The sequence below is a fragment of the Populus euphratica genome, unplaced genomic scaffold (genome assembly GCF_000495115.2).
Source record: "Populus euphratica unplaced genomic scaffold, PopEup_1.0 scaffold40.1, whole genome shotgun sequence".
In the NCBI taxonomy this organism is placed as follows: domain Eukaryota; kingdom Viridiplantae; phylum Streptophyta; class Magnoliopsida; order Malpighiales; family Salicaceae; genus Populus; species Populus euphratica.
The window spans coordinates 773,542-798,148 of record NW_011499912.1 but is presented as its reverse complement, the minus strand read 5'-3'; the positions used below and the strand labels follow the sequence as shown (position 1 = coordinate 798,148).

Below are 24,607 nucleotides of genomic sequence, written 5' to 3'. Positions count from 1 at the left end.
TAGGATCAAACCGCGAGGACATGATTTTTCGTTTGATAATGGCTTAGATGACCATCCTAGTAGATTTGTAAAGATAGGTTTTGTCATACAACCACACTGGTTCGAATCCCACCACTTCATTGCAGTCATGCTACAAGGAGAAAATTTCTTACTATTTTTTTTTCTGGATTTTAGGTAATATGGCTTTATTCGAATTAAAAACTCAAAAAAGAAAATGTTTAGGTCGAGAGCATTAATGAAACTTCCACAGATGCAGGGGAACGATGAAGGTTCGGCTAAAGAGTCTCAAATACGTTTCAAGATTTGCAGGCTATACCATTCATGATTCAAAATATGGATCCCGAGTTTAAGCTCCTAGTCCATCATTTCATGATTAGAGCCTAAATGATAAATGGTCCCCGAAAGGGGAAAACATTGTAACTTGCCATCACTAGATAAAAGAACCTGGCTTACTACTTGTATATGAACTGATCAATCCATACCATCCCTGTAGTCCTTGACAATACCATACACAGATTCAGGGAACATGACTTTGAGAAACATATCCTACAAGTTTGAAACTTTCCATAAACATGAAGGCAACCGGAAGAACAACCAAAATAAGAGCTCAAGAAACCCTGGTATCAAATTTCAAACTTATGCCCATGCTGAAAAGCTCCTGGCACAACAACTTCGCCCCATAAGGTACACTAACCTTAATAAGGTCATCAACAGACTCACAAACCCGGCAATAGGGACCCCTAATCTTGCGGCCACCAGGCACAGCCCGTTGGATCACGTTGGCCACATTTTTGCATTTCTGGCAGATATGCATTTCAGAGGAGTCACTGAGAGTAAAAAGGCGTTCGTGCAGGTTTGCAGATGCACCATGAGCTATGAGGCAGTCACGCTCCATCTCACCGAACTTGATACCACCAAAACGCTTACGGTCTGCAACTGGCTGTCTTGTAAGCGGGTGTACTGGTCCAGTGTTGCGAAATTTTACTTTGTCTTCAGCCATGTGGACCAGCCGCTGATAGAATGTTGGTCCCATAAATATGAGAGAACGAACCATTTCACCAGTTCGACCATTGTAGACTCTTTCATTTCCCCATCTTGAAAATTTAGCCCTGTTGTACATATTCAACAGATGTCGCTCTCAGAATAACTTGAAAACAAAAACAAGATCATGAACAGAAGGAGAGGACAGGAACTTGAAATAGACAACAGCATGAAATTTGACAATGACATGTGCCTGGAAAGTGTAGTCTGGTACACCAAACCACCGAGAATGAGACAGCATTGACTTTTATTTTTTAATTCTAAAGCATTCTCGGATAAAATGGAAGTTGAAAGAAATTATGCATCAACATTTACAAATGGCTCAATTACAGAGCAAAGAGTGGTGTCTGTGAATGCAACGTCACCTGTGAAGCTGGTCTATGATGTCATCAACCGAGAGAGTGGAGAAAGGGGTAGCGTATCTCTTTGAGCCACCACAGGCAATTCCCTTTCCTAAAGCAGCCTCTAATAGTTGACCAGGAGTTTGTCGTGACGGAAATGCATGTGGGTTTATTACAATATCAGGAACAACTCCTTGAATTGTGAAAGGGAAGTTCTCCTGAGACTCCAAGAAGCCCAGAACACCCTTTTGCCCATGCATGCTTGAGAACTTGTCTCCAAGACAAGGAGATCGAACCTGCAACAGCAATTCAAGAACATCAAATGTGACAGGAAATGCAATTTAAGAACGTAATACAACCAAGCAAAAGAACATCAATAATATGCATAACACACCCACTAACACACATGTACATTTGGTTCAAAAGGACAAAGGGCGTACACCCAAGGAAAACCAACCCCAGAAGCATCCGCTAACTATAAATTCCATAAAATAGGTCTAGAGGAAGGAAAATTCAAACACCATTGGGAGCTCTTCGCATGCTACATTTGTTTCACATCACATCACGAGACCTTACATTTTCTACCAGTGGGACATGCATGTGTGAGCATATAGGTAGCCGTGCAGAAACTGCACTTGCATGCAAACACAAACAGAACTGTCTTTATGTTACTAAAACTTTTTTTATGTACCTGTCTCAAAGACACCACAGCAAAATTCTTTCCCTCATCATTAGATGACAATACCACTTTCTGAACCATGCCCCTTTCCGTGTGCTTCAATTTTACACTATGATCTGCCCCAGATTCTGCACACTTCCCTATCACAATATCACCACTTTGCATATTAGCACCAATAAAAGGAAATCCATCATCGTCAAGGCTGTCAACCCGTCCAATTTTACTTTGTATTTTCCCAAAAGTAATAGAATCCTCTGACTTCCGCCTCTTGTCAGTTAGCTCCTTGTTGTCCACCTCCGCCTTGTAGCTTCTAATGTGCTCAGAGCGGAACATACCACGCTCTAAAGAAGCACGATTCATTACCAACGAATCCTCTTGGTTGTAACCCAGATGAACATTAACTGCAACTATAGCATTCTGACCATTAAACAACTCTGGCTTTGGCAGTACTGCATTATGACCAAGTGGGTATCCAGGTTTACCGAGACAATCAGAAATCATTGTCCGAAATAGAGGCCTTTGGGGGTAATGCAATTGGTGAGACAAGGTGTCAACTCTGATGTTGGGATTTGTTGTGGAAAATCCAATAGCCTGTTGAGAATGTTTTTGAGCTTGGTACAGGACCCTTCGTGCATGGTCATGATTGGCAAAGGGAATAATTCCACAACTCAAACCTAATAAAAAGGACATGTCAAGTTCACAGTGTGTATACTTCATAGGTTGCTTCCCCTCAATATCAGCTAAAAGAAATTTGATGCCCCATGCAGTACAACAGTCCTCTTCCTCTTCTGTTCCAATAAACTCAATAATCCCCTTGTCCAGAAGAGAAGTGAAGATGTAATTTCCCCCTTTAAATGCTTTTATTTTATCCAAGTTCTCAACAACTAAAAGAGGGCGTAAGATCCTTCCAGCATCAGAAAATATGCGTACTTCTCTCTGTTGTTCATCCCTTTTGATTTCCACCTACATGAGAAAACCATTACTGAAGATGTTAGGAAGGCAACAAAAATAAATCAGATCAAGGAAGTCCCCACAACCATCCATTTAAAGGATAAAGGAGAGTAAAATCTACAAATGCCGAATACTTCATCATAAAAAGGAAAAGTATGAAAGGGGCAAAACAAGAGAGATAAGGTGACAACAATTCAGACATGCATCCAAGCATTTTCTAGAAGTGAACTGATTCCTTAAGAGGTAAAAATAATGAAGAAATCATGTGTTGACCACCTAACATCAACATTTTCTAACACTTGGTCTGGATGAGGCCTGCATGATCACTCTTCTGATGGTTTATAACTTGGACAATTGTAACAAATTGTTCATTTTAAAGGTTTTCAATAAAATCATCAACTTCTTTTTACAAGCTTCCCTCTAGTATATAATGAAACTTAGGGACATTGTAGGGTCAAACATGAATATCACAAATTGCATATATAAACAAGTTTGTTACAGCAACTTCTCAAGGCAGTCGTTATAAAGAAACAAACTATGAGTCATCATATATTTCATTTTTTGACACCTTTGATCAAATTTTTGGTCTCAACAGTAGCAGCAAATTGATGGTATGCATAAACTTCATTTGCTAGAAATTTGGAAATAAATCATAAATTATAAGTGAGACAACCTGATAGGGCAATTCTCTCCTGCGTCGCATGCTTCTTAGCTCACCAACAAACAAACAAGAATCTTCGCAGACTCCAACCCATTCGCCATTTAGAAACACCTTATGCTTCCCATCCAGTTTAGTGTAAGTATCATCAACCAGTTTCTCCATCCCACTACCAAACAATTTATCAACTAGAGATTCTGATATATTGGTACTGACAACTCCAGTGACAGCCAAGTTTTTTACAAGGCCACAGTTTTCACCATCTGGAGTAGAGAGAAAGCAAACTCTACCCCAATGAGAAGGGTGGCTGCAACCAAAAAATTATGTTACAAAAACATAACAACCACTAACACTGGAGCATCCAACAAGCACAAAGGATAAAATTTCTTGAATGATCAAATATGCATGAATTAGAGCACACGTAATCATATAATTCAATCCTAGGAAGGATACAGTTTATAATCATTAATATTCTTAGAAAAGGCAGGTGGACATTTTAAACCAAAAATGAGAAATTTCAACTTGTTAACAAACACAGCATCAGTTTTTGAGATCACACGCTCGTCTACAAACAAAATGCTTATGCTCTCACTTGCAGCTAAAATATAACCCTGCATTTTGGATTTCTAATTAGCCCGCCATTTCAAATTTAGAAAGCAACAAAATGAATTAAGAAAATCCATGCTGTTTGATGTCAGATTCTGCAAGAACCCAAACTCATTCCATCATAATAGCTCATAAAAACTTCCACTAATAAAAAATGAATAGATTAAGCAACAAGTGAACCGATTGCTTGTTGATCAGTTTCCTTCCTAAAATCAAGGATTTCAAGATTTCCTACAGGTTATATGTTGCTAAGAATAAATAAGAAAAACAAGATCAGGACATATCGACATAACACAAGCTGCTATAGCAACCATGTCATCAAGACAGTTTAGCACAATAATCCATTAACACATCTTAACCAATCGAGGAGCAGAACTTAGTTCCAGTTGTAAAGTTGACGCACCTGAATGGCAAGATGCACAGAAACAAGAACCGGTTCATAAAATATGAATAACTTACGGGTATCTGGCATCTCCAACCTTTCCAGTGTACAGAACTTGCTGCCTTGTTTTCCGCAGATCTATCATTGTTTGCAATGGATTTGCACGCCCAAGATTTCCCACAACTCCGGAAACCCTTTCCATCCACTTGAAAGGATGGCACCATGCCCCAGTTGAGAATGCTCTCGTCAAACCATTGGTCACTATTGAAGCATCCAAATAGTGTTCAATTGGATGCACATCACGGTCTCCATATAGGTCTCTCTGCAAAGCCTTGGTCATGCGCCTGAGTGCATGTGAAACATGCACTTTGAGCTCTCGTTCAAGCAACTCGCTAGCCAACTCAAACCTCTTGTTTCTAAAACTATCCCTATTGTCACATTTCCTGTGGCCAGTATAGGCCTCCAAAAGACACTTCACCATGTATCCAAGAAAACGAGCCTTGTGCCCACGGCTATTAAGCCTGGGAAACAGATATGCACTAATGGCATCTTCAATAGATTCTTTTGGTGGGAATCTTGTCTTTTTTAATAGTTTATCCACATAATCAAGTGCTCTGTCCTCCCTACGAAAATGCTCGCATTTCTCATCAGCATCATGAATTGAGGCAAAGAATATATTCACAATGCTGGCATCATTGCTGGCATAATCAATCAAATCTATCACTTCTTTGTCAGACCTTACACCAAGGGCAAAAAACAATATCCATAAAGGGATCTCTGTCGACAAGAAGTATACACAGAGGCCTTTCTTTTCTCCTTTAATGTATTCTAATTTAGAGAGCTCCACTAATCTAACAATCAACCTGTTCCTCTTAACTTCAGATTTGTATGAAACGGTCCAGCCCTGACTATTTGAAATCCAAAGTCTCTTCATACAAATTTGCTCTTGTGCAATGAACACCTGCAGTAAATTGAAACAAACACGATAAATATTTTGGTAGAATTAACTAAGACAATCAACAAAAGCACATTCAATAAATGTTAACTAGAGAGAGAGAGAGAGAGAGAGCATGTGCAAATGAAAAAAAAAAACAGGAAACCAATAGAATGATATAATAAGTCCTGGTGCCAGGGCTTGCTTCCCAACCTCAGAGAGATAAGGAATAACATTGAAACAGCAAACACGTGACAAGGTCTCTCAGTCCAAATCACTGACAAACTTATAAATCACTTTTCACTAAAAGTTCAGCTGTTTTGCATTACAAGCTGCACAAATGAAGAGATGGGAACATATTGGTTCTGGTTGTAGTTGATAATCAAACCATCCAAACAATCAATAACAAGCATATGTTCAATTACAGAAAATACAAGCTTAGACATCATTAGGAACTGAAAGTACAGAGGAAAAGAAAACTAAACAGAAAACTTCAAACGCACCTTCTCTGCACCTTTGATCAAAAAATAGCCTCCATGATCAAAATCGCAATCCCCCTTTTCAACTGCTGTCAGCCAGCAAAGGTCAGACTTCACCATAACAGGGATCCTTCCAATAATGATTTCCCTGTTTTCAGTATGTACAACATTCTTTTGAACAACTTTGTCTATCCCTGTTTTGAACTTGTCACTTCTACCAACAGATTGTGTGTATACCTGACATAATTGCAGAAAAAATATAGGAGATTAAAAAACTTATAAAGGCAGAGAAAGTATCCAACAATTTATGGCATCTTCATAGTTTTAGCTGAAACAATCTTGCCTTAAAAGAATTGAACAGAATGAAAACACTATGATTGCAAAAATTGGTGCATATGGATAGATGACAGTGCAGTTCTTTTTTTCTTCTCAAGTAAATGAGAGTCCACATATTTAAAGTCAATTGGTGTATCCGCAAACAAACAAACAAAAAATAATTACAAAAAAAGGAATTAATTAAAAGCAGAAGACACTTGAAAATTGAAATTCTGATAATCAGCATCTTCAAGTCAACTATAGAGTTATTAGAACTAAATCAAGCTTAAAACAGTCCTGGGAACATCAAGGCACTTGCCCAACAGCACAAGTTTTTGAAATGTGATTAAGAATTCTAAGAGTCATGAAATTATCAATATGACAGTAATATAGCAATTAAGATATATCATGAAAGAAAACCAGAGATCAACTCTAAAATTTGCTACTTCAGGGAAAATCATAACCTTTCAACTAAAGAGTTTGGCGTTACAGTACCAAGAATTACCCTATCAAATACAATACAGATGGTATAACGTCAAACTGCTATCACCAATAAAAAACAGAACTGTTAGATAGAATTATGTACCTGAACATTGGCATGAATTTTCATTCTAGCTGAATATGTCATATTCTGAAGTCTGGCATGTCTGGGAAACATATTATGCTCAGCATCACTTGAAGTACCACCCCAAAAACTTGGTCGATCAAGGGTGACCTTTCCCAACCTAACTGATGCACGTTTCCATTCACCATCCTTCTGCTTAGATGAGTCATATCCAGGCTCAACAGCAACCTCACCAAATGAATCAAAGACCCTCTGGAGTCCACTGTTGATGAAAGCATTATATGAGTTGATTTGGTGACTGATAAGACCATACTCTTCAAAAAACAAAGACGCTGCCTTCTTACAGAAACTTTGCAAAGTTTCTTTCCCCAATTCATTTAAGTTAGCTGTGTCCATCAAATCCCCATCCATATCCATATCATCAACTGCAACCTTACTACTCGGACCCACATCCTCCATGTAATCTGATGATGCACCCATCTAATTCAAAATCTGAGAATAAACGAAAGACAGAACATCAGTGCCAAAGGTGTGATCACAACTGCGATGAATTAACCCAAATGGAAGTGGAAGCAGCATGGAACATGTCAGTGAAAACATCTTAAGTTTTCAAGGCTCATTAAACAACAGATATGACAACCATTTCCTGCTTTTATTAAGAATGTCCTCAGAACATCACAAGTACTAAAACCCAACAAGTCATCATGCCCAAGTGCCCAAGCAGCATCAACATTTCCTCCACAAATACACATTTTCCTCTACAACAAATGCTAAGCATTTGGGGTTCACTCTGGATTCCAAACGATAAACTATTCGATCATTCCGACTTCCTTCAAAACACCTTAAAACATATCGTTCATTAGAACCGTAATCAACGACAAAAAAGAAATGTGAAAAAAAAAGCGCAAACTTTTATTACATTAAAAAAAAAAACAAAACTTTTTAACAAAAACCCAAAAAAAAATTCAACAATATAACCATGTCATCATATATATGCAAGAAAAGGCCCCCGTTTTTTCTCTCTCACAGTAATTTTTTCCCTTCCAAAAGCAGAAACACAAAAACTACTACAAAACAATCTTAACCATCTGGGCTTTTCCCTAACACAACGGGACTGTCATAAAAGCCATTATATTTCCACTAAAATGTGTAAAAAAAGAAAAGTAAACACCTTTACTGATCAGAGACACAACAAGGCCCCATACAAGCTATAACCAGTTTTAACAAAACAAGCCCAAAATAGGAAACAGAAGGCATTAAAAATAGAGAGGGGAAAAAAACTTACATTAAACCTAAAAACCCTCCTTCTTGATCAAAGTTTGAACCTTTTGGCCTTGAAATGAGTAAAAATATCTCCTCTACACAATGCCAGTGTAGAAATTTTTAAGGGTTTTTGAGTTTTGAACAAACAAAGCTCTCTGTGAGTGACTTCACAGAGAAAAATGATTCCTTCATGAAATTGTCGGGGTGCCCTGTCGGGTGCGCCTGATTGTTTTTGGTGTGTTCATAGAGTAATTTTTTTAAAGAACTTTTTTTAAAACATTTTATATCAAAATGATCATAGAGCGTTGTGCCAAAAATGCTCTTGGTTTGAAGAGGGGCAATATTGTCATTTAGTTTGCGAGTACCAATTCGGGAGGAACGAGTCAGATTTAGTAAAAGACGCATGTACCCATATTGTGATGAGAGTATTTGTCTTGGTAATGCCGTATTTGGTTCGTGGCAAAAGAGTGGAAGATAGGGGTAGAAATGTGAAAATAAGTTTTTTTCTGGATTTTTTATTTTTGTTAATTTCAGCTTTTGGACTGGTCATGAAAAGATAAAAAAAAATGCTTTAATTTAGGGTTGTCAGATTAATGGATAAAAATTGTTTTAATTTAATCTTAAAACTTTGTTCAGTATATTTATTTTTTTAATTTTTTTATAATTTTGATATATCTATGTGAAAAATTAAAAAATATATATTTAAAAAATGCTCTACATAATAATATTAAATATATTTATTCCAGTGGACGTGTGATGTATTTGTTCAGTATCATCATTTATCATGTGATTGATTACATTTCCAAAATTATAATTTTTAAATATATTTTTAAATAAAAAATATTTTAAATTATTATTATTATTATTATTATATTTTCAAACACTTCTTAAATAGATAAATTAAATTATAATTAATTGTTTAAAAATCTTAAAAATTAACTTTTTTTTATCAAATCACAATTTAAAACACGGGTAGCAAACAAATAAGCACACCTTAAAATACTTAGTTATTCTTTCCAATCATTTTATTTTATTTTTACTCTTTGCATTTGGTTAGTTTGAAAAAACAATTATTTATTTGAAAAAAATAATTACTCAAATAATTTTCAAACTATATTTATAAATAATATTTTTTTAATTATATATCAAGAAATTTGGTTTCAAAATAATTGAAGTTTGTTTTACTTAATTGCAAAATAAGCTTTAACATATAAATAAAAGAAATGTGGCAGTTCAGGAATTCTTAAATTATCATATTTCCAAGTTTCCTAAGTTTTCATGGTTATTATTTTTGTTTCGGTTTTATTTTTATTAAAACATAATTAAATTAAATTTTTTAAATCAAAATTAATTTAAATTAATTAATTTCAATTTAGTTTAGTTTCGGTTTAATTTGGTTATTTTATATTACAAATCAAGAATTATATTATTTTGTAAGGTTATTTTTATAATTTTTAATGGATTTTATTTTAATTTGACTTGATTTTTTTAAGTGTGGCTCGGTTTTGTAAAAAAAATCTTCAAACTATATTTACAAATAATATTTTTTTAATTATATATCAAGAAATTCAGTTTCTAAATAATTTTATTTTATTTTACTTAATTGCAAAATAAGCTTTAACATATATTTATAAATAAAAGAAATGTGGCAATTCAGGAATTCTTAAATTACCATATTTCCAAATTGTAGCTCAAGTGATTAAATTCGTGTAGACGTGCACAGAAAACTTGAACGTGTGAGCCAAATTGAATACAGAGGTAAATCATCCCCTAAGAGGTCAACGGAAGACAATAGTCTTCGGCATGCTAATAGCCTTGGCCAAAAAGAAAAAAAAGAAAGAAAAAAGTTTATGATCTTGAATAGTGTTAGGTAATGAGATAGATATTATAGATATGATTTAAAAAAAAAATATTTTATAAAAAATATTTTTAATAGAGGTTGATTTGGAAAAATATATGTTTAGTTGAAATTGTAGTTGAATAAAAATTAGTTTAATGTATTTAGTTAAAAATACTTTTGAAATTGAGGTTATAAAATAATTTTTAAAAATATATATATTAACATTGATGATTTTTAATTTAAATATTTTAGATTTAACTATTGTCATTACATCATAAAATAAATAATACTTTATATATAAAAAAATTTTATTGTCAATTAAACTATCTATAATTTCATTATGTATGAAAATATATCCGATAATAATTACAGTTTTCACAAATTTTTTAAAGCGCAATAATATCAGGTAAAATATAATTAGGAACAAAATTAAGATTGTGATATCAAGCGATCTCCATTTAATTTATGTAGCGTCATTAAATAATATTTAACATTATTTTTTAAAATAAAATATAATTAAAAATAAAAAAAATATTTTTTTATTTTACTTGGTCAGACCTGATTTAATGTATTTTTAGCTTTGAATCAGACTTGATCTAACTAAAATAATAAAAAATATCCTTATTATTCACGTGAATAGTTGAACATAACTCTATTGTTTATGAGTTTTCTCCATAGAAAATAACAAAGAACTACTTTTTATAAACTTATGGCATAGCCACAAAGTTGATAGTGAATTCTACTAGTAAAAAATTACTTTTATTATAATATCAAACAATAACATTTATGATTATAAATAAACTTTACTTACAGCCATAATTTCAAACAATACAAGTTGGCGAAAAAAGTTATCCTCTTCAAGAATTTCTCATCTAGACAATAAAAATACATTGGGGGATAAACTATAGACCATGATGGATTTATACATTTGTGTTAAATGCCATTATACATATTGGCAAGTTTGGGATGTTACCTCCATTTCCATGTCTAAATTATTTTATTTTATTTTTTTGCATCTAGAGGGATATATAGTTTTTACATTAGAATGAATGAAAAGTCACATGTAACGAATAAAAAGGTGTGGTCTTCCAAAACATAGTAACATTAATTTAAGCATATATTTGTAAATAGATGTCCTTTTATTTTAAATAAATTAAAATTAGTTTAAAAGACAATTCTGACATGATTTGTATGAAAACTTCTAGTCTTTCCACACAAAATGCTCTTTCCTTTTACATGCCTTTTGTCAAAATCCCCCGGCTCCTTTTTGACAGAGAGTTTACAAATTTTAGTTGCGGTTTATTCTTCTGTTCACCGAGAATAAAAAATTAAGTTAATTAAAAAAGTATATTTGATATTGTGATAATTTTTATAGTTGTAAATTTAAAAATATTATTTTATAAAAAATATTTTCAGTTGAGATTAGTATAATATTTATATATATATATCTGTTTAAAACTGTAATTAAAATTGAGATTAAATAAAAAATAATTTAATGTACTTAGTTAACAATATCTTTTAAATTGAGGTTATAAAATAAATTATATATATATATATATATTGATAGTTTTAAATTTAAATATTATAAAATTAATTACTACTATTACATCATGAAATAAATAATATTTTATATAAAATATTTTGTATTATTATATTAAACTATTTATAATTCCATTACATACAAAATTTATCCAATAAAAACTATAGTTTTCATAATTTTTTAAGTGTGTAATAAAATTAGATAAAGATATTATCAGATATAAAATTAATATTACAGTGTGAGTAAATTTAATTTATTCTATACTAGTTTTTCAAGAAAAAAATTATCCACTTTTACTAGTATTTTTTTTAAAAAATTGTTCATATTAACAATACAAGTGAACTGCATTATTTACTAAAATACTCAAGAAAAAAATTATCCACTTTTACTAGTTTTTTTTTTAAAAATTGTTCATATTAACAATATAAAAGTGAACTGCATTATGTTTGAAAAAAAATAACTTAAAGCTGCTTCAATAAAATCATGTTTTAAATATGAAATTATAATAGATCCCATTAAAAATAAATTGTATTTTTTATATAATTAAATATTTATTTTATTATTTGTTTTATTATGATTGCTACAAATACATAATTAACCAAGCAAACAAACAAACACTAAGAAACAATATTATAATCACACTACACTACTAATACCAGAAATCAGGCAATAAATTGTTTTGAAACCAAATGATTGATCCAGCCTTAATCTACATAACCAAATTTATATTTTGTCAACAAGTATTGCCTGTTTCTACCAAATCATCTTAGATTAAGAAGGAACAACAGTTTTAAAATAATTTAAAGTGTCTCTCAACATCTTATTCATCATGAATTATTATGAATGCCCTCCATTTTTTGAATCCAGCATCTTGAATTTCACTGTCACTTTGATAGAAATGTAAGGAAAGGTTTCAATTCAATCGGCGGATGAGATACTCAACTTCAACCCGCTTGGTGAGAGGGATTACCCATTCGTCGTAGAGGCGAGCTACTACAGAAGGACCAACCTTGTAATGTTTACTGTCAGCATTGTTGCTGCCGCTCACATCTTGTCCAAAAACAATCGCCTTTTTCTCAACCCTCTTCTTAACCATCTCCTCTACTCTCTTATCCGTCAACAACTTCATCAGCTCATCTGCGTCCTGAGATAACCAAGACATTAGCCTGTTAGCAGGAGAGTCTGGAGTTGGTCATGAAAATTTCATATTTAGTTGTATTAGAATTAAAAAATATAAACCAGTGAAAAGCAGGCTCCAGCATTCACAAGTGGATGGAATTCCCACGGGTGCTCACCATGTAATGGTTTCAAAGCTTGCAGATTTTTTCTACTATAAAAAATTTTCCACTGTCATGGAATTGCAGTCTAAATTTGAAATTTACATGCCTAGTGAAGAAGCTGCATACAACTTGGCCTTCAAAGCAACAATTCCAACAGTGTCGGTACGTAAAGAAAATAACCTTTGAGCATGGATGCTTTTTCTAAAACAACCATCTCTCTTTCATATATCTAATGGATTCTCAGTGCAGCACGCTTTCATCCTTCAGCCCCAAATAATCAAGAGATACAAAATGGCAACTTATTAGCACTAATGAATTGGATCACCATGTTCCTAAACCACATTTGCATGAGACCATGATCATGAAACACCAACTAATCTAGCCAACCTTAAATTAAGTGGTGCTTGGCAACCATACCTTGGCACGAATCAGAGGTTCATAGTCGTGTGGAGCATCCCTGAATTTAATCTCAGCCACAAACTTCCCGTAATGGATTCTTCTAGAGAGGGCCTGGAGCAGGTGGTTATAGTTTTCATAGTCAATACAAGCAATGGTTTAGCTGAAGGACCATCTGAATCTCTAATAGCTAAACATAGTTTGCTATAGGGGCCATGACATCCCAATTTATATGCACCTTTACCTGTAAGCAGCTGAGATCACTGGCAGCAGTTGACGCATAGTTACCATCATCACCCGCAACAACAAACAAAGGAAGTAGTTGGTTTAGATACATATCCCATATAGCCTTGTTTATGTTAATAGAAGCACCTCCAGGATGCAAAACCTATAAAAGAAGCACCTTCAGGATTAGATAACCAGATCTAAAGTTGTTTTTAACTCCATGATTCACATTAAGACACTTAGCGAAGTTCAAATCAAGCAATTACCTGAGAATAGTTGTAGTTTGGAACCAATGAAGGTGGTAAATTATCTGGGAAGAAGGGATTTTCTTCTGGATTCACATACCTCCCAGCCTGTAACATAACCAGAACCAAAGCATTCTGAAGTAATCTATTGGCACAGTTTTATTAAGTGCATCAATTGCCACGGTACTATTTAAGGGCGTCATTTGGGATGAATAATTTCAAGATCTTAGAGTTGGTGCATCTCAAACACAAACTGACACCGACAGCAAGGCTAAAACAAACTGAAATATGCACACGAACCCAATATTTCATTGCCATGGTTTTGATTCCCTCTAATCCTTGCATCTTCAGCAGGTGTCCATTACCCAACCCGAGCTGAGGAAACATTATCTCATATATCTTGGCCTTGACATTGTCAACCATGACTTTAATTACATGCTCAATAATCAGTCAGCCACCGTCTATTTTTTTCCCGTTGTCAGGACCTAAAATTTTGCAGTCTCATCTTAGGACAACTTCAAGGCAACGAGAAACTGTATTGACCCTAATGAAGCATCATCTCACGTATCTTGGCCTTGACATTGGCAGCCATAATTTATATTATATGCTCAACTATCAGTCAACCACAGTATAGTTGATCTATTATCAGAATCTAAAATGTTGTAATCTATGACCAGTTGCTTATAGAAACAAATTCAATGTATTCATCAATTCGAACTTCAGGACACCAAACACTGACCTTGACAACAAAGAAACTAAATTGACTCTCTTTTTTTAATACAAGAAACTGAAATAAATAAATAAGCAAAACACCACACAACAAAACAAACATCCTAAGAAAACAAGAAACCAAAATTAAACATACACCACACCCACCTTAGCTTGAACTGCCTCTGTCTCCTGAACAATGAAATCCACCAAAGGACCGGAAAACCCAGGAACCAGATCCAAACTCTGATTATACAAAGCAGAATTAATAGGAAACCTTGCTCTCTCCATTAAACAAAAAACAATAGTATCCTCTTGTCTTATCAAAGACTTTCTTATTGAATCAAGGGTAAACTCAGACCCAGAACTTCCTTCTGCCATTGCCTTGTTATTTTTATATCTATTCAAAGACAAGATAACAAGAATCAGCACATGAAGAAAAGCCATTTCTTCCGAAATAACAAAAGTGAAAGGTCCACTCTTTAAAAGTTTTGAATTGTGGTCTAAAAATAACCATTGGAAACAATAGATGCGTGATCACAACCACAAAAAAAAATGAACCTTCCAGTCAAGATCAGACAAAAAAAGAAAGAAATCAATTCATTTATAGGATAACCAAGTCAACGCTTTTTAGTTGACAAAGGCCTGTTTTTTGAATAATTCAGGAAAGTAAACTGTAATGTAAAAGTCAGCTGCTAAGTATGACAATTGGGTCACTTGCCTCTGGTGCGTTTTGTCTCTGTAAATTTTCTCGGCAACCAAACAGAAAGTAAACAGTACCCTCTGGCTACTTTTAATGGCAGCGATGTTGTGCTGCTCTGGAGGATTGGATTGTTGGAATTACTAAATCTTCGTATTAGATGACGAGATTTGGTGGGTTTCAATTGGTTTAGTGATGTCTTTGCAAGTTCAAGTCCTCTTAAAAGGTTGTGAAACTGAGCCAGACTTGGCTCGCGGGTTAATCCAGGACCTTGACGCCGCAAACTCTTGATCAAGTTTTAATTCACAGGAACAACGTGAAATTCAGACGTGATTTGATTTTTTTTATATAATTTTTTAATAAATAAAAAAAAATATAAAATTAATTTATAAATATTTAACCTCACATTCTCTCACATAAAATATTTCTTGATCTTTTTATAAAATAACTATAAAATTAATTTATAATTATATATAATCTACATCCACATTAATTATTTACTAATTTTTTATGTAAAATAACTATGTCATTTTTTATGTTTTTTTATAATCTCTAAAATATTAAATTTTAAAATATTATTTTTTATTATTTTTTTCAGAGGACCAAGTCAACCATCATCACTTTATGGTCAGGTGGACCTAGGGCTTGGCAAAAATAGTTATTTCCTCCTAAAATGCCCAATTTGAGAATGTTTTGATGGATGGTGGGGAGAAACTATAGAGAAAATGTATTGATGAAGCTTGTTTTTACTATTTTAAAGTTAGATGAATTATATAGTCGGTCTAATCTAAGAATTCAAAGTTTGAGACATAATTTGTATTGAATTTGTAATTAAATTGTTTGATAAGCTTCTACCTAAATAAATAATAATAATATTTTTGTTGTTGTTGTGATTTGGGACAAATATTGTAAATTAATATAGTTTTAAATTTATATCATCTTAAAAAAATAAAAAAAAAATTAACTAAAAAAATTATTTTTAGCAAATTTTTTGTTAAAATAAATAAATAAACTTAACATAAAAATAAAAAATTTAATAATAACATCATTCGGAACATTTATCATTATAGCCACAAGGCATAGTTCCTTCTTGATAATAAAATAATAATATCCTTAAACATTAAGATTATTAAAATTAAAATATATTTGTAAAATATGATACAAATATTACTTTTTTAAAATTAATATTTTCTTAAATCTCATCTCTAACTTTTTTTAGTTATTAAAAGTTGTGATGTAGTGTTCTTCTAATGTAAGATAAAGTTATATAATATATTCATTTTTTTTTTATCATTTTCCATGATATTCTCAACACTTAAATATATTAATTAAGTATACATAGAATTGAATTTTAGTTTGTTGCAGAAATGAATAGATTATAACTTCTACTGAACAAGATTAATTAGATTAATGAACTTGTGTTGTTTAAACAAATACATGGAATAATATCAATTTGTAATTTGATAACCAGACAATATTCATACAATTACAGTATACATGCATGCATTAAATTCAATGTTTTATAAAAAAAAACTAAAAAATACCTTGATAAATTAATTTTTCATGAATTAAGTATAAATTAATAAATTATAATAATATCCTGATTAATTAATAAATGTTAATGGTTCAAAGATATTAATTTTAACAGTATTTTAATCATATCAAGCATAAACAAGACATTTAAATTTAATATCTTTATGCATAACATATATTTAATAAAATCTTCTCACTTATAAAAATCTTTCTTTCCATAAATCATCGGAATTTCTTTATTTCCAACAATTCTCTCATTACCTTGTTCATTTTATTCTTGTTTTAAATTTTCTATATTTGGATTTTCTTTAACATTTTTTTCTTTTTTAAAAAAATTAAACTTAAATGTTTGGCGGAGAGGGTAACTAAAACTTTTTATTTTTTATTTTTTATTTTTTTTCTGGTTTCCTTTTTCTTCCTTTGTCATTGGAGGTATTATTATCTAATATCAACAAGATTTTTGACTTTTTTATATATAATAACAAGGGAGTCGTCCTCTACAAAAAGCAAATAACACAAGAATACTATTTTTTAATTCATCGAAATTTGCAGTTTCAATCGCTGCCCATCTTTCCTTTTTATGCAACGCCCACTGTGCTATATTACATGGACACTATGGAGTCCCAAGGCAAAACAGTCTTTGTCATCAAACTCCAATTACAACAACAGGCTTGGGGGCACATAAACATTCCAATAGCAAAAGCTGTTATAAATTTGATGCTCATGTTAAGGACTAAGAAGTTTTGCAAGATGATGTGAACTGAATTTTGAAGATCCTGGAAGGTGGCGAGAAACAAGACGTGCAGTGTCTTTCCACCAAGAAACCTCCATTTCTTTCTCCCGGAGCTTGTGCTCAAGACATTCTAGTTTACCTTCTAACTCTCTTATATGTTCTTGCTGTCTTGATTCGAGTAATTCGTGCAACCTTCGCTCCAATTCACGAGGAGGAACACCGCGATGCTCTTCTGAGCCTGCTGCTTGGTCTTCAAATACAAAAGCAACTACTTCTCCAGAACTTCCAGTCTGGCTTTTTGACGTAGCAATGCCCTCATCTGTGACCTGCCGTTTCAAAATTCCAAAAATCAGTAGATATAACTATGAACGCACAGTATTGTGGCAGGAAAATGTACAGAAAACAATCTTGCAAAGGTTAAAAGTCCTAGTTGGCTATAGAACTTCCATGAATCTTTATAAGATGAGAATCCAAAAGAACTGGACGAGTTATGAATGCAAATTCCAGTGTGCAGATTGGTTACAAAATCACTCTTCATATTTTATGAAAGACTTCTATAGTTAACATAAACATGTAGGCAATGAAATGGAAACCATTGGCTGTGAGTCCATCAAAAGTTCAGAGCTCTTTTCTCCTTTCAAAAACAGATATGCCATGATTCCAAACGAAACAACAAACCACAGAAACAAAAACATAATATTGAGCTTACCCATCTCCCTTTCTTCTGTGGACATTTCACCGAATTATCTACGGTATCTAAGTGAAGTTGCAATCTCTCTAGCTCAACTTCAAGTTCTGCCTCAAGTTTATCCATTCCTTCTGAACACTCTTCTTGCATAGGCGTCTCCCATCTCAAAGAATGATCACAAACGGTAATTGCTGACGACCCTGGCAAAACATATGACGATGTAAATATTTGCGGAGAAAGTTGGGTCTCAAAATCCGGACCGTCTACAATGTGCGTGGTTGAATAAGCACACACGTTAGATGGCTTAGAGAGACCATCTTTCTTTCGCAATTCCTCTCTCACATTTTCAAGAAGCTTCTCCATTTGCATTCGCATTTCCAAGATCTTATCAAGTTCATTTTTACTGGCTGCAATTAAATGTAATAGACAACATCCAACTCCAAGGTTGACAGTAGCCTCCCTGCTACACTGTTCTGCAAATATGTTGAAGACAACAACATTAACCATGTAGAAAAACCTTTCTTGTATACATCAAGAAACAAAATACATCCGATCACAAGATGTACGGAATTATAACAAAAGGAAAAAAAAAAACATGTACCTCTGCTCAAAATTTTAACTGGGTATCTCATAATTTTCCTTAGGGTCAAATTAACAGCTATTTTTACTGGATTTCTCATACATTATTTTCTGGGTTTTTCATTACCTCAATATAACAGGGAAAAAATCCTGAAAAACACCAAAAAGATATAGTTTTTTACTCCTTTTCCGCTCCAATTAGTAAAAATTTTATACTAAATTTTTTTTACCTGAAACAGTTATCTCGGAAGCCGAATTCCGCGAATCCTGCTCGTTGAGCCCTTTCATTGAACGCCTAACCTGCACAATCCCATCACCACCCAATTCATCCTTTTTGCTCTCTTTCACTCTGTTCCGCCTCAAACCAGAGATCCATCGAGCAGCAATCCGGTGAGGAGGGTAGCAGCTTGAACTCCTCTGCCACCCTCTACATCTCGCCTCTCCTCCCATCATCAACAACTCATCCGAGGCGTCGTCGTCTTTATCGTCGAATAATAAGATATCTGCCACGCGAAGAGGCAGAGGCAGAGGAAGAGGAGAATCGTCGTGGGTTTTTTGAGAATTGAAAAGGGGGGAAGGGGAGGAAGAAGTAGTGATTGGGAGTTTAAAAATGGAGTCTTGATGATGAATTTTCATGGATATTAGGGATTTGAGATTTTTGGGAAAGGAATTAAATTTGAGGGACTGAGTGGAGGTGTGTTTGGACGGTGAGAAAAAATGGAGGGAAAGTTTTAAATGTTTGTGTGTTTATGATGGACTCTGTTTATGAGTGCCAATCAATCCCTACAACTAGTTTTAAAGAAATAAATAAATTAATACTATTTTAGGATGATAATATATTAATATTCTCAAAAAACAAAATGAAATCAATGCAATTACAGCTAAGGGATAGCTGCAATGCAAGTCTATAATAGCTACGAATTTTACGACGACAATTGAGTTTTATTATATTTACATTCTATTTATTATTTAATGTGTAAAATTTTTAAATATTTATATTATATTCATAGGTTTTTGAATATTTATATAGATATTCATTAATTTAATATTAAATAATAATATATATTAAATAGCAAGATTATAAATACTATATTAACATTGAGATATGCTTATGTTATATTATGGACTTATTTGTTCATCATTGTATGGTTTGGGGACTGCCTTGTAGTTCCCTCAAAACTATTAATTAATGTTTTTCTAGAGATTTATTTATCATGGAGCGTATGGTGACATCATTGTGTAAAATTTGAATGATGTGTGTGTATGTGATTAAATTGTTTTTTAATATTTTTTTTATTTGAAAATATATTAAAATATTGATTTATTTATTAAAATTTTATTTTTAATACTAACGCTTTAAAATTATAAAAAAATAATTTTAAAAAATTCAATATTTCCCAAAACATTTTTAAAAGCAAAAAGAATTAGGCTATTTGAAATCAACCACAATACTTTAATATCGTGTTTTGAAATTATTATAAGGAAATTGGAGCAATTCTAGGAAGATAGTGACACACCAACAAGAACAACAAAAACAATAAAAAAAAAAATTCAAATGAGATTAGGCTGACTTATAGTGCTTAAATCAGGAATGATATCGTATATCTTAAGTACCTCAATTCAGGGAAAGAAGTGATGGATTTCTTTCTTTATTTATAAAGTTTTTAATGGTGATTAAGCTGTTCATGTTACTCTTAAAACACATCCATTGTTTTTTCATAAAAAAACAATATTGAATTGAAATTGATGAGGCTTGGGGTGTCTGGAAATCTTGTATAATTGTTTTTAAAAATATTTTTTATTTTTTTAAAATTATTTTTTATATTAATATATCAAAATATTTTAAAAATATAAAATATTTTAAATAAAAAAATAAAAAATATATTTTTATAACGCCAAAACAAACTACCTATATCTAATTTAATTTAAGGTAAAAATAAAATCAAGGTAGCTTTCAGTAAATGTTTCGGTGCTTTAGGCAGCATACGATCATTATACTTAATTGTTACCTTTAATTTAATTTTAATTATTTATTTTATATAGAATTTGATTTTTTTATTCGATGTTAAAAGATAGGTTTAAATAATGTTTTTGCATGTCAATTAATACGGACGCACACCAATATCAAAATATCAAATCTCTTTCCTCGACATGAACAATATTCAATATAAGATTAACTTATTGAATTCCAATTGATTTCTCCAACCAAACCCATGGAGTGAAGTATGTTACAATAATTAAAATTAAATATTAAAAATTATTAAAATTTTGAATTATCCATGTATTATGAGTATTTAATCTTAATGTAAATACAAATAAAGTGTATATATATATATAAAAAAAATTAAATTAAATACATTATTCTACCCTTAACAAATAAAACTACATAAATATTATTTAACAAAGTAAATATAATTTTTTAAATTAATTTCTGGTTAAAGTTTTTTTATTTTTTATACTAACATATTAAAATGATGAAAAAACATTAAAAATCTAATTTACAGCCTTTAAAAAAATAAAAACTTTAAAAAATATGATTAAATCACAATATTATTACACCAAGAATAACTCAATCACCAATTAATCCAAAATAATGAATGAACTGAACTTTCAATACCAGGAGTAAATGTGCAGCCATGGCACATTGATCTTCCGAGAGTGTAATTTGATATTAATTTTTTTTATATAATTTTAATGGGTCAGTGTTAAAAATAAAAAAATAAAATATTTTTAAATAAAAAAATATTTTAAAAAACACCAAACTTATAATATTACCCACTTGTATTTTCAACGAGTCTAGAGGGGGACGAGCCTCTAGAGCTTTCTGGGCATCTTGGATTTTTAGCTTAGAAGCATATCATCCAATTTCTCAAATATCTACCCACTCATGATTGGATGGGTTATGGGTTATGGGTCTTCCCAGCAACCTTTTTTTTTATTATTATTATTATTTTTTATTTTTTATTTTTTATTTTTTATTTTCTACAGGGATGAAAAAAGCAGTAATCCAGAACAGCATGCTTGCTGTGGCCATCGTTATGTAATTAATGGAAGATGAAGACCTTGCTAAGTTCTTGATGTTACGTTGAAGAAATGTTGTTTGTCGTGGATAAAAACCCAATTAACACTAAATAGAAAAAATATTCCTTTCAAATAAAAAACCTACAAAAACCTAATAATACCAAATAAAAAATTTTATTTTTCAAAAATCTTATACATTAGTTTTTCTAAGCTGGAATGAACTCTATTAATAATATATAAAAATATAAAAAATCTATAAACTAAAAATCAAAATAAAAAGAATATTTATTTCTTTTAAAAAACTCATGCATCATGTACTTTTGACCTCTTTTATAAATAATTTTAGTTTAGTGATTACGTGTCCTCGTAACACTTTTTAATAAAGTAAAGTTGGAATGCTATTGAATGTAGTTTTTTTGTAAAAAAGATAGCACACATCAGGTTTCATTGTATATATTCATTGTATCATGGATTAAAATAGTATACAATTATTTAAATGTCTATTGGGAACAATATTATTTTTTCATAAGGTTGATTAGTTATTATTAGATTAATCAAACATAACTAGGTTTTTTCATAATTTTAAAACATGTAAAACAACTAAATTATTCTTAAAAACAAGAATTATTTAGTTGGTGTTTAAAGGTTTTTTTAATGTTTTTCACCTTTTTAAAGCCGAGTCAAATGAAGAATGTACTCTTATAAGGAAAAATTATATAACTTACATATAAGGGCCTTGTCTTTTCATATTGTTACTATGATTTTTTTAGTTATAATGAAATTGATTAAGGAATAATTTAATAATTTAATAAATTTAAAATATAATTTAAAAATAAAAATATTCAGTGAATACAAAACATATACTAGCAGGTGGGAAGACACTCGTGTTTTTTATATGGCGTGTGTGATATCTCTCGGCGGTCAAATGTCACATTCCACAACAATATTGAAATTATTTTGATAGCCTTTTCATTTATAGTGGTGTATGTGGCATGCTAACTTTCACTGTGACACCGACAATCTCATTCCTTTTTGTCATCTCCTTGATTTTTGTACTTAATTTTCTAAATTTCAAAAGCATCATTCTGATTTGTTTTTCTTTTAAATTTGATTAATGTTTTTTTGTTATTATTTATTTTATTTGAAATAATTTATAAAATTAATTTTTTTAATTTTATTATTCAACATTACATTGATTGAAATTCTAATTTAGAATTTTATAGGTCGTAGTTTACAAAAATAATTTAGATCTAGGAAATTTGCTCGAATTTACTTCTTCTTTTTTAAGTTCATGTTCTTTCAAATTCATCATTTATTTACCTGGATATTGAGCTTCATTATTTTTATTATTTTCTTTATATAGCATCTTTTACTGATTTTGAAAATAACTCAAGTTATCTTGAGTCTTTTTATTTATTATTCTTCATTGAATTTAGGTTTCATAAAAGAAATTTGGTATTTGAACTAGTTAATTAAATATAAGCATGAGATATTCATATCATGATATTTTATTTGATTTGCTTTTCAAGTCATTTCTCTAATAGCGCATATGATCTCTTCTAGTGTCTTTGTACAGCCTTTCATAATAGTATTAGAACCATTTCGGTAAGCTCTTTCTTTTACAAGGATCAATGCCTATAACGAAGTAATAACAAGTTTCCTATGAGCTTTTCTATCTTCTCATTTTGAATGTGATATTGATAGCTTGTTTTATACAGTTAATTATTGTCAAATTTTTTTGTTTATTTTATTTATTGTTAATGTTTTTTTAATTATATTATTAAATTAATCAAGTTTATTAAACTCGGTCAAGTCAATGATTTTAGTTTTAAATTTTCTTGGTTTTTTTTAAATGTTATCATCATCTTAACATCTTTTTTTTTATGTATTAGAAAAAAATTTAATCTTATTTGCAATGTAGAATAGGCCATTTGTGGACCTAGACAAGTGAGATGTGATTCTATCTACATGTATTATGTAAATTTCAAACTAAAGTTTATGTTGTGGGAGATTTTTCTTTAATGCACCTTTTTATATTATTGAATATGTCTTGATCTGGCTATTAAATTGGAAAGAAGTTTTGCTATGAAATTTTAGAGATCTTGTTTTTTATAAGGTTATAACTTTGTAATAACTGGGGATCAAAGCCTTTTGATAATGTCTGCAAGTTATTGTTTGAGATTTGTTATATTTTTCTAGCTGATTTAAAATTTCATTTTCTATTTGGTTTAAAACTTTTATTATTATTTTTTCAGTTTTGTTAAGAAATTATATATTTTTTGTTTTATTTTTAAGTTTCTTGTTTTGATTAGGTTAGTTTATAGGTTTATTTAAAGATTTATAAACCTCCTACAGGAATAGATTTTCTAAATATAAAATAATAAAAATAAAAATTTGAATTTGAATTTTTATCCCTTCTCAGCAAAATTACATGTTTTATGCTTGTTATGCTTAATATTTTTCTTATACCGCCTTGGTAAATTTCAGTTCATAAGCATTATTCAAACATGAAATTATCAAGACTCGTGCTGTTTGGGAATATAGCTGTGATTGTTTTAATAATTATTTTTAATATCAATACATCAAAATAATCCAAAATATAAAAAAAAATTATTTTTTAACAATTTTTAAGATATGCAGTTTACACTCCATTACCAAACAATATCTTAACAATGAAACCTAACATAAAATGCCTGCCTAACTATTAAATAACCACCTCTTTGATATTGGAGCAACAATTTCATCAAGCCATCCCTTTATTATTATTATTATTATTATTTTATATTTAGATAATTTATTTGAACATTCTTCTCTTCTTTCTCTAAATTATGAAAAAAAAAACTAAAATAACTTAGTGTTTCATTATATATTAAGACATGAATATCGTGGGTCATAACAATATAAT

The 24,607-nt window shown here is 31.1% G+C and overlaps 3 protein-coding genes across 4 annotated transcripts; all 3 read right to left on the bottom strand.

Moving 5' to 3' along the window:
• Nucleotides 1-293: 293 nt before the first annotated feature.
• LOC105134099 (DNA-directed RNA polymerases IV and V subunit 2-like) lies at nucleotides 294-8,473 on the bottom strand. The gene is made up of 8 exons (XM_011038380.1): nucleotides 8,237-8,473; nucleotides 6,973-7,443; nucleotides 6,096-6,308; nucleotides 4,736-5,619; nucleotides 3,686-3,977; nucleotides 2,074-3,024; nucleotides 1,407-1,678; nucleotides 294-1,109 (listed from the first exon to the last, which is right to left on the bottom strand). Exons 2-8 carry the CDS (start codon nucleotides 7,429-7,431, stop codon nucleotides 608-610), a joined length of 3,573 nt encoding a protein of 1,190 aa, XP_011036682.1. The 5' UTR covers nucleotides 7,432-7,443; nucleotides 8,237-8,473; the 3' UTR covers nucleotides 294-607.
• Nucleotides 8,474-12,247: 3,774 nt separating this feature from the next.
• Nucleotides 12,248-15,450, bottom strand: CM2 (chorismate mutase 2). 2 transcript variants are annotated; one of them, XM_011038379.1, is made up of 6 exons: nucleotides 15,170-15,450; nucleotides 14,617-14,848; nucleotides 13,762-13,848; nucleotides 13,515-13,658; nucleotides 13,292-13,384; nucleotides 12,248-12,738 (listed from the first exon to the last, which is right to left on the bottom strand). In XM_011038379.1, exons 2-6 carry the CDS (start codon nucleotides 14,827-14,829, stop codon nucleotides 12,508-12,510), a joined length of 768 nt encoding a protein of 255 aa, XP_011036681.1. In that variant the 5' UTR covers nucleotides 14,830-14,848; nucleotides 15,170-15,450; the 3' UTR covers nucleotides 12,248-12,507. The 2 variants fall into 2 exon arrangements, with proteins under 2 accessions (XP_011036681.1, XP_011036680.1); XM_011038378.1 differs by lacking the exon at nucleotides 15,170-15,450 and having other exon boundaries at nucleotides 14,617-14,992.
• A 1,742-nt stretch (nucleotides 15,451-17,192) lies between these two features.
• Nucleotides 17,193-19,457, bottom strand: LOC105134097 (protein POLAR LOCALIZATION DURING ASYMMETRIC DIVISION AND REDISTRIBUTION-like). Its single transcript, XM_011038377.1, has 3 exons — nucleotides 18,912-19,457; nucleotides 18,124-18,575; nucleotides 17,193-17,740 (listed from the first exon to the last, which is right to left on the bottom strand). Exons 1-3 carry the CDS (start codon nucleotides 19,315-19,317, stop codon nucleotides 17,408-17,410), a joined length of 1,191 nt encoding a protein of 396 aa, XP_011036679.1. The 5' UTR covers nucleotides 19,318-19,457; the 3' UTR covers nucleotides 17,193-17,407.
• Nucleotides 19,458-24,607: the final 5,150 nt, after the last annotated feature.

What these genes read in the sequence shown, in the direction of transcription:
- CM2 (XM_011038378.1), bottom strand. Translation starts at nt 14,895, where the DNA reads ATGGCTTTTCTTCATGTGCTGATTCTTGTTATCTTGTCTTTGAATAGA. An exon ending in CAGAGGCAGTTCAAGCTAAG is followed by an intron (nt 13,849 to 14,616) that starts GTGGGTGTGGTG and finishes GTTATGTTACAG; the next exon opens with GCTGGGAGGTATGTGAATCC. An exon ending in GTGATCTCAGCTGCTTACAG is followed by an intron (nt 13,385 to 13,514) that starts GTAAAGGTGCAT and finishes CACCTGCTCCAG; the next exon opens with GCCCTCTCTAGAAGAATCCA.
- LOC105134099 (XM_011038380.1), bottom strand. Translation starts at nt 7,431, where the DNA reads ATGGGTGCATCATCAGATTACATGGAGGATGTGGGTCCGAGTAGTAAG. An exon ending in AAATTCATGCCAATGTTCAG is followed by an intron (nt 6,309 to 6,972) that starts GTACATAATTCT and finishes CAATTATGTCAG; the next exon opens with GTATACACACAATCTGTTGG. An exon ending in CTGTGGTGTCTTTGAGACAG is followed by an intron (nt 1,679 to 2,073) that starts GTACATAAAAAA and finishes TTGCTGTTGCAG; the next exon opens with GTTCGATCTCCTTGTCTTGG.
- LOC105134097 (XM_011038377.1), bottom strand. Translation starts at nt 19,317, where the DNA reads ATGAAAATTCATCATCAAGACTCCATTTTTAAACTCCCAATCACTACT. An exon ending in TTCCGAGATAACTGTTTCAG is followed by an intron (nt 18,576 to 18,911) that starts GTAAAAAAAATT and finishes ACATATTTGCAG; the next exon opens with AACAGTGTAGCAGGGAGGCT. An exon ending in CACAGAAGAAAGGGAGATGG is followed by an intron (nt 17,741 to 18,123) that starts GTAAGCTCAATA and finishes TTGAAACGGCAG; the next exon opens with GTCACAGATGAGGGCATTGC.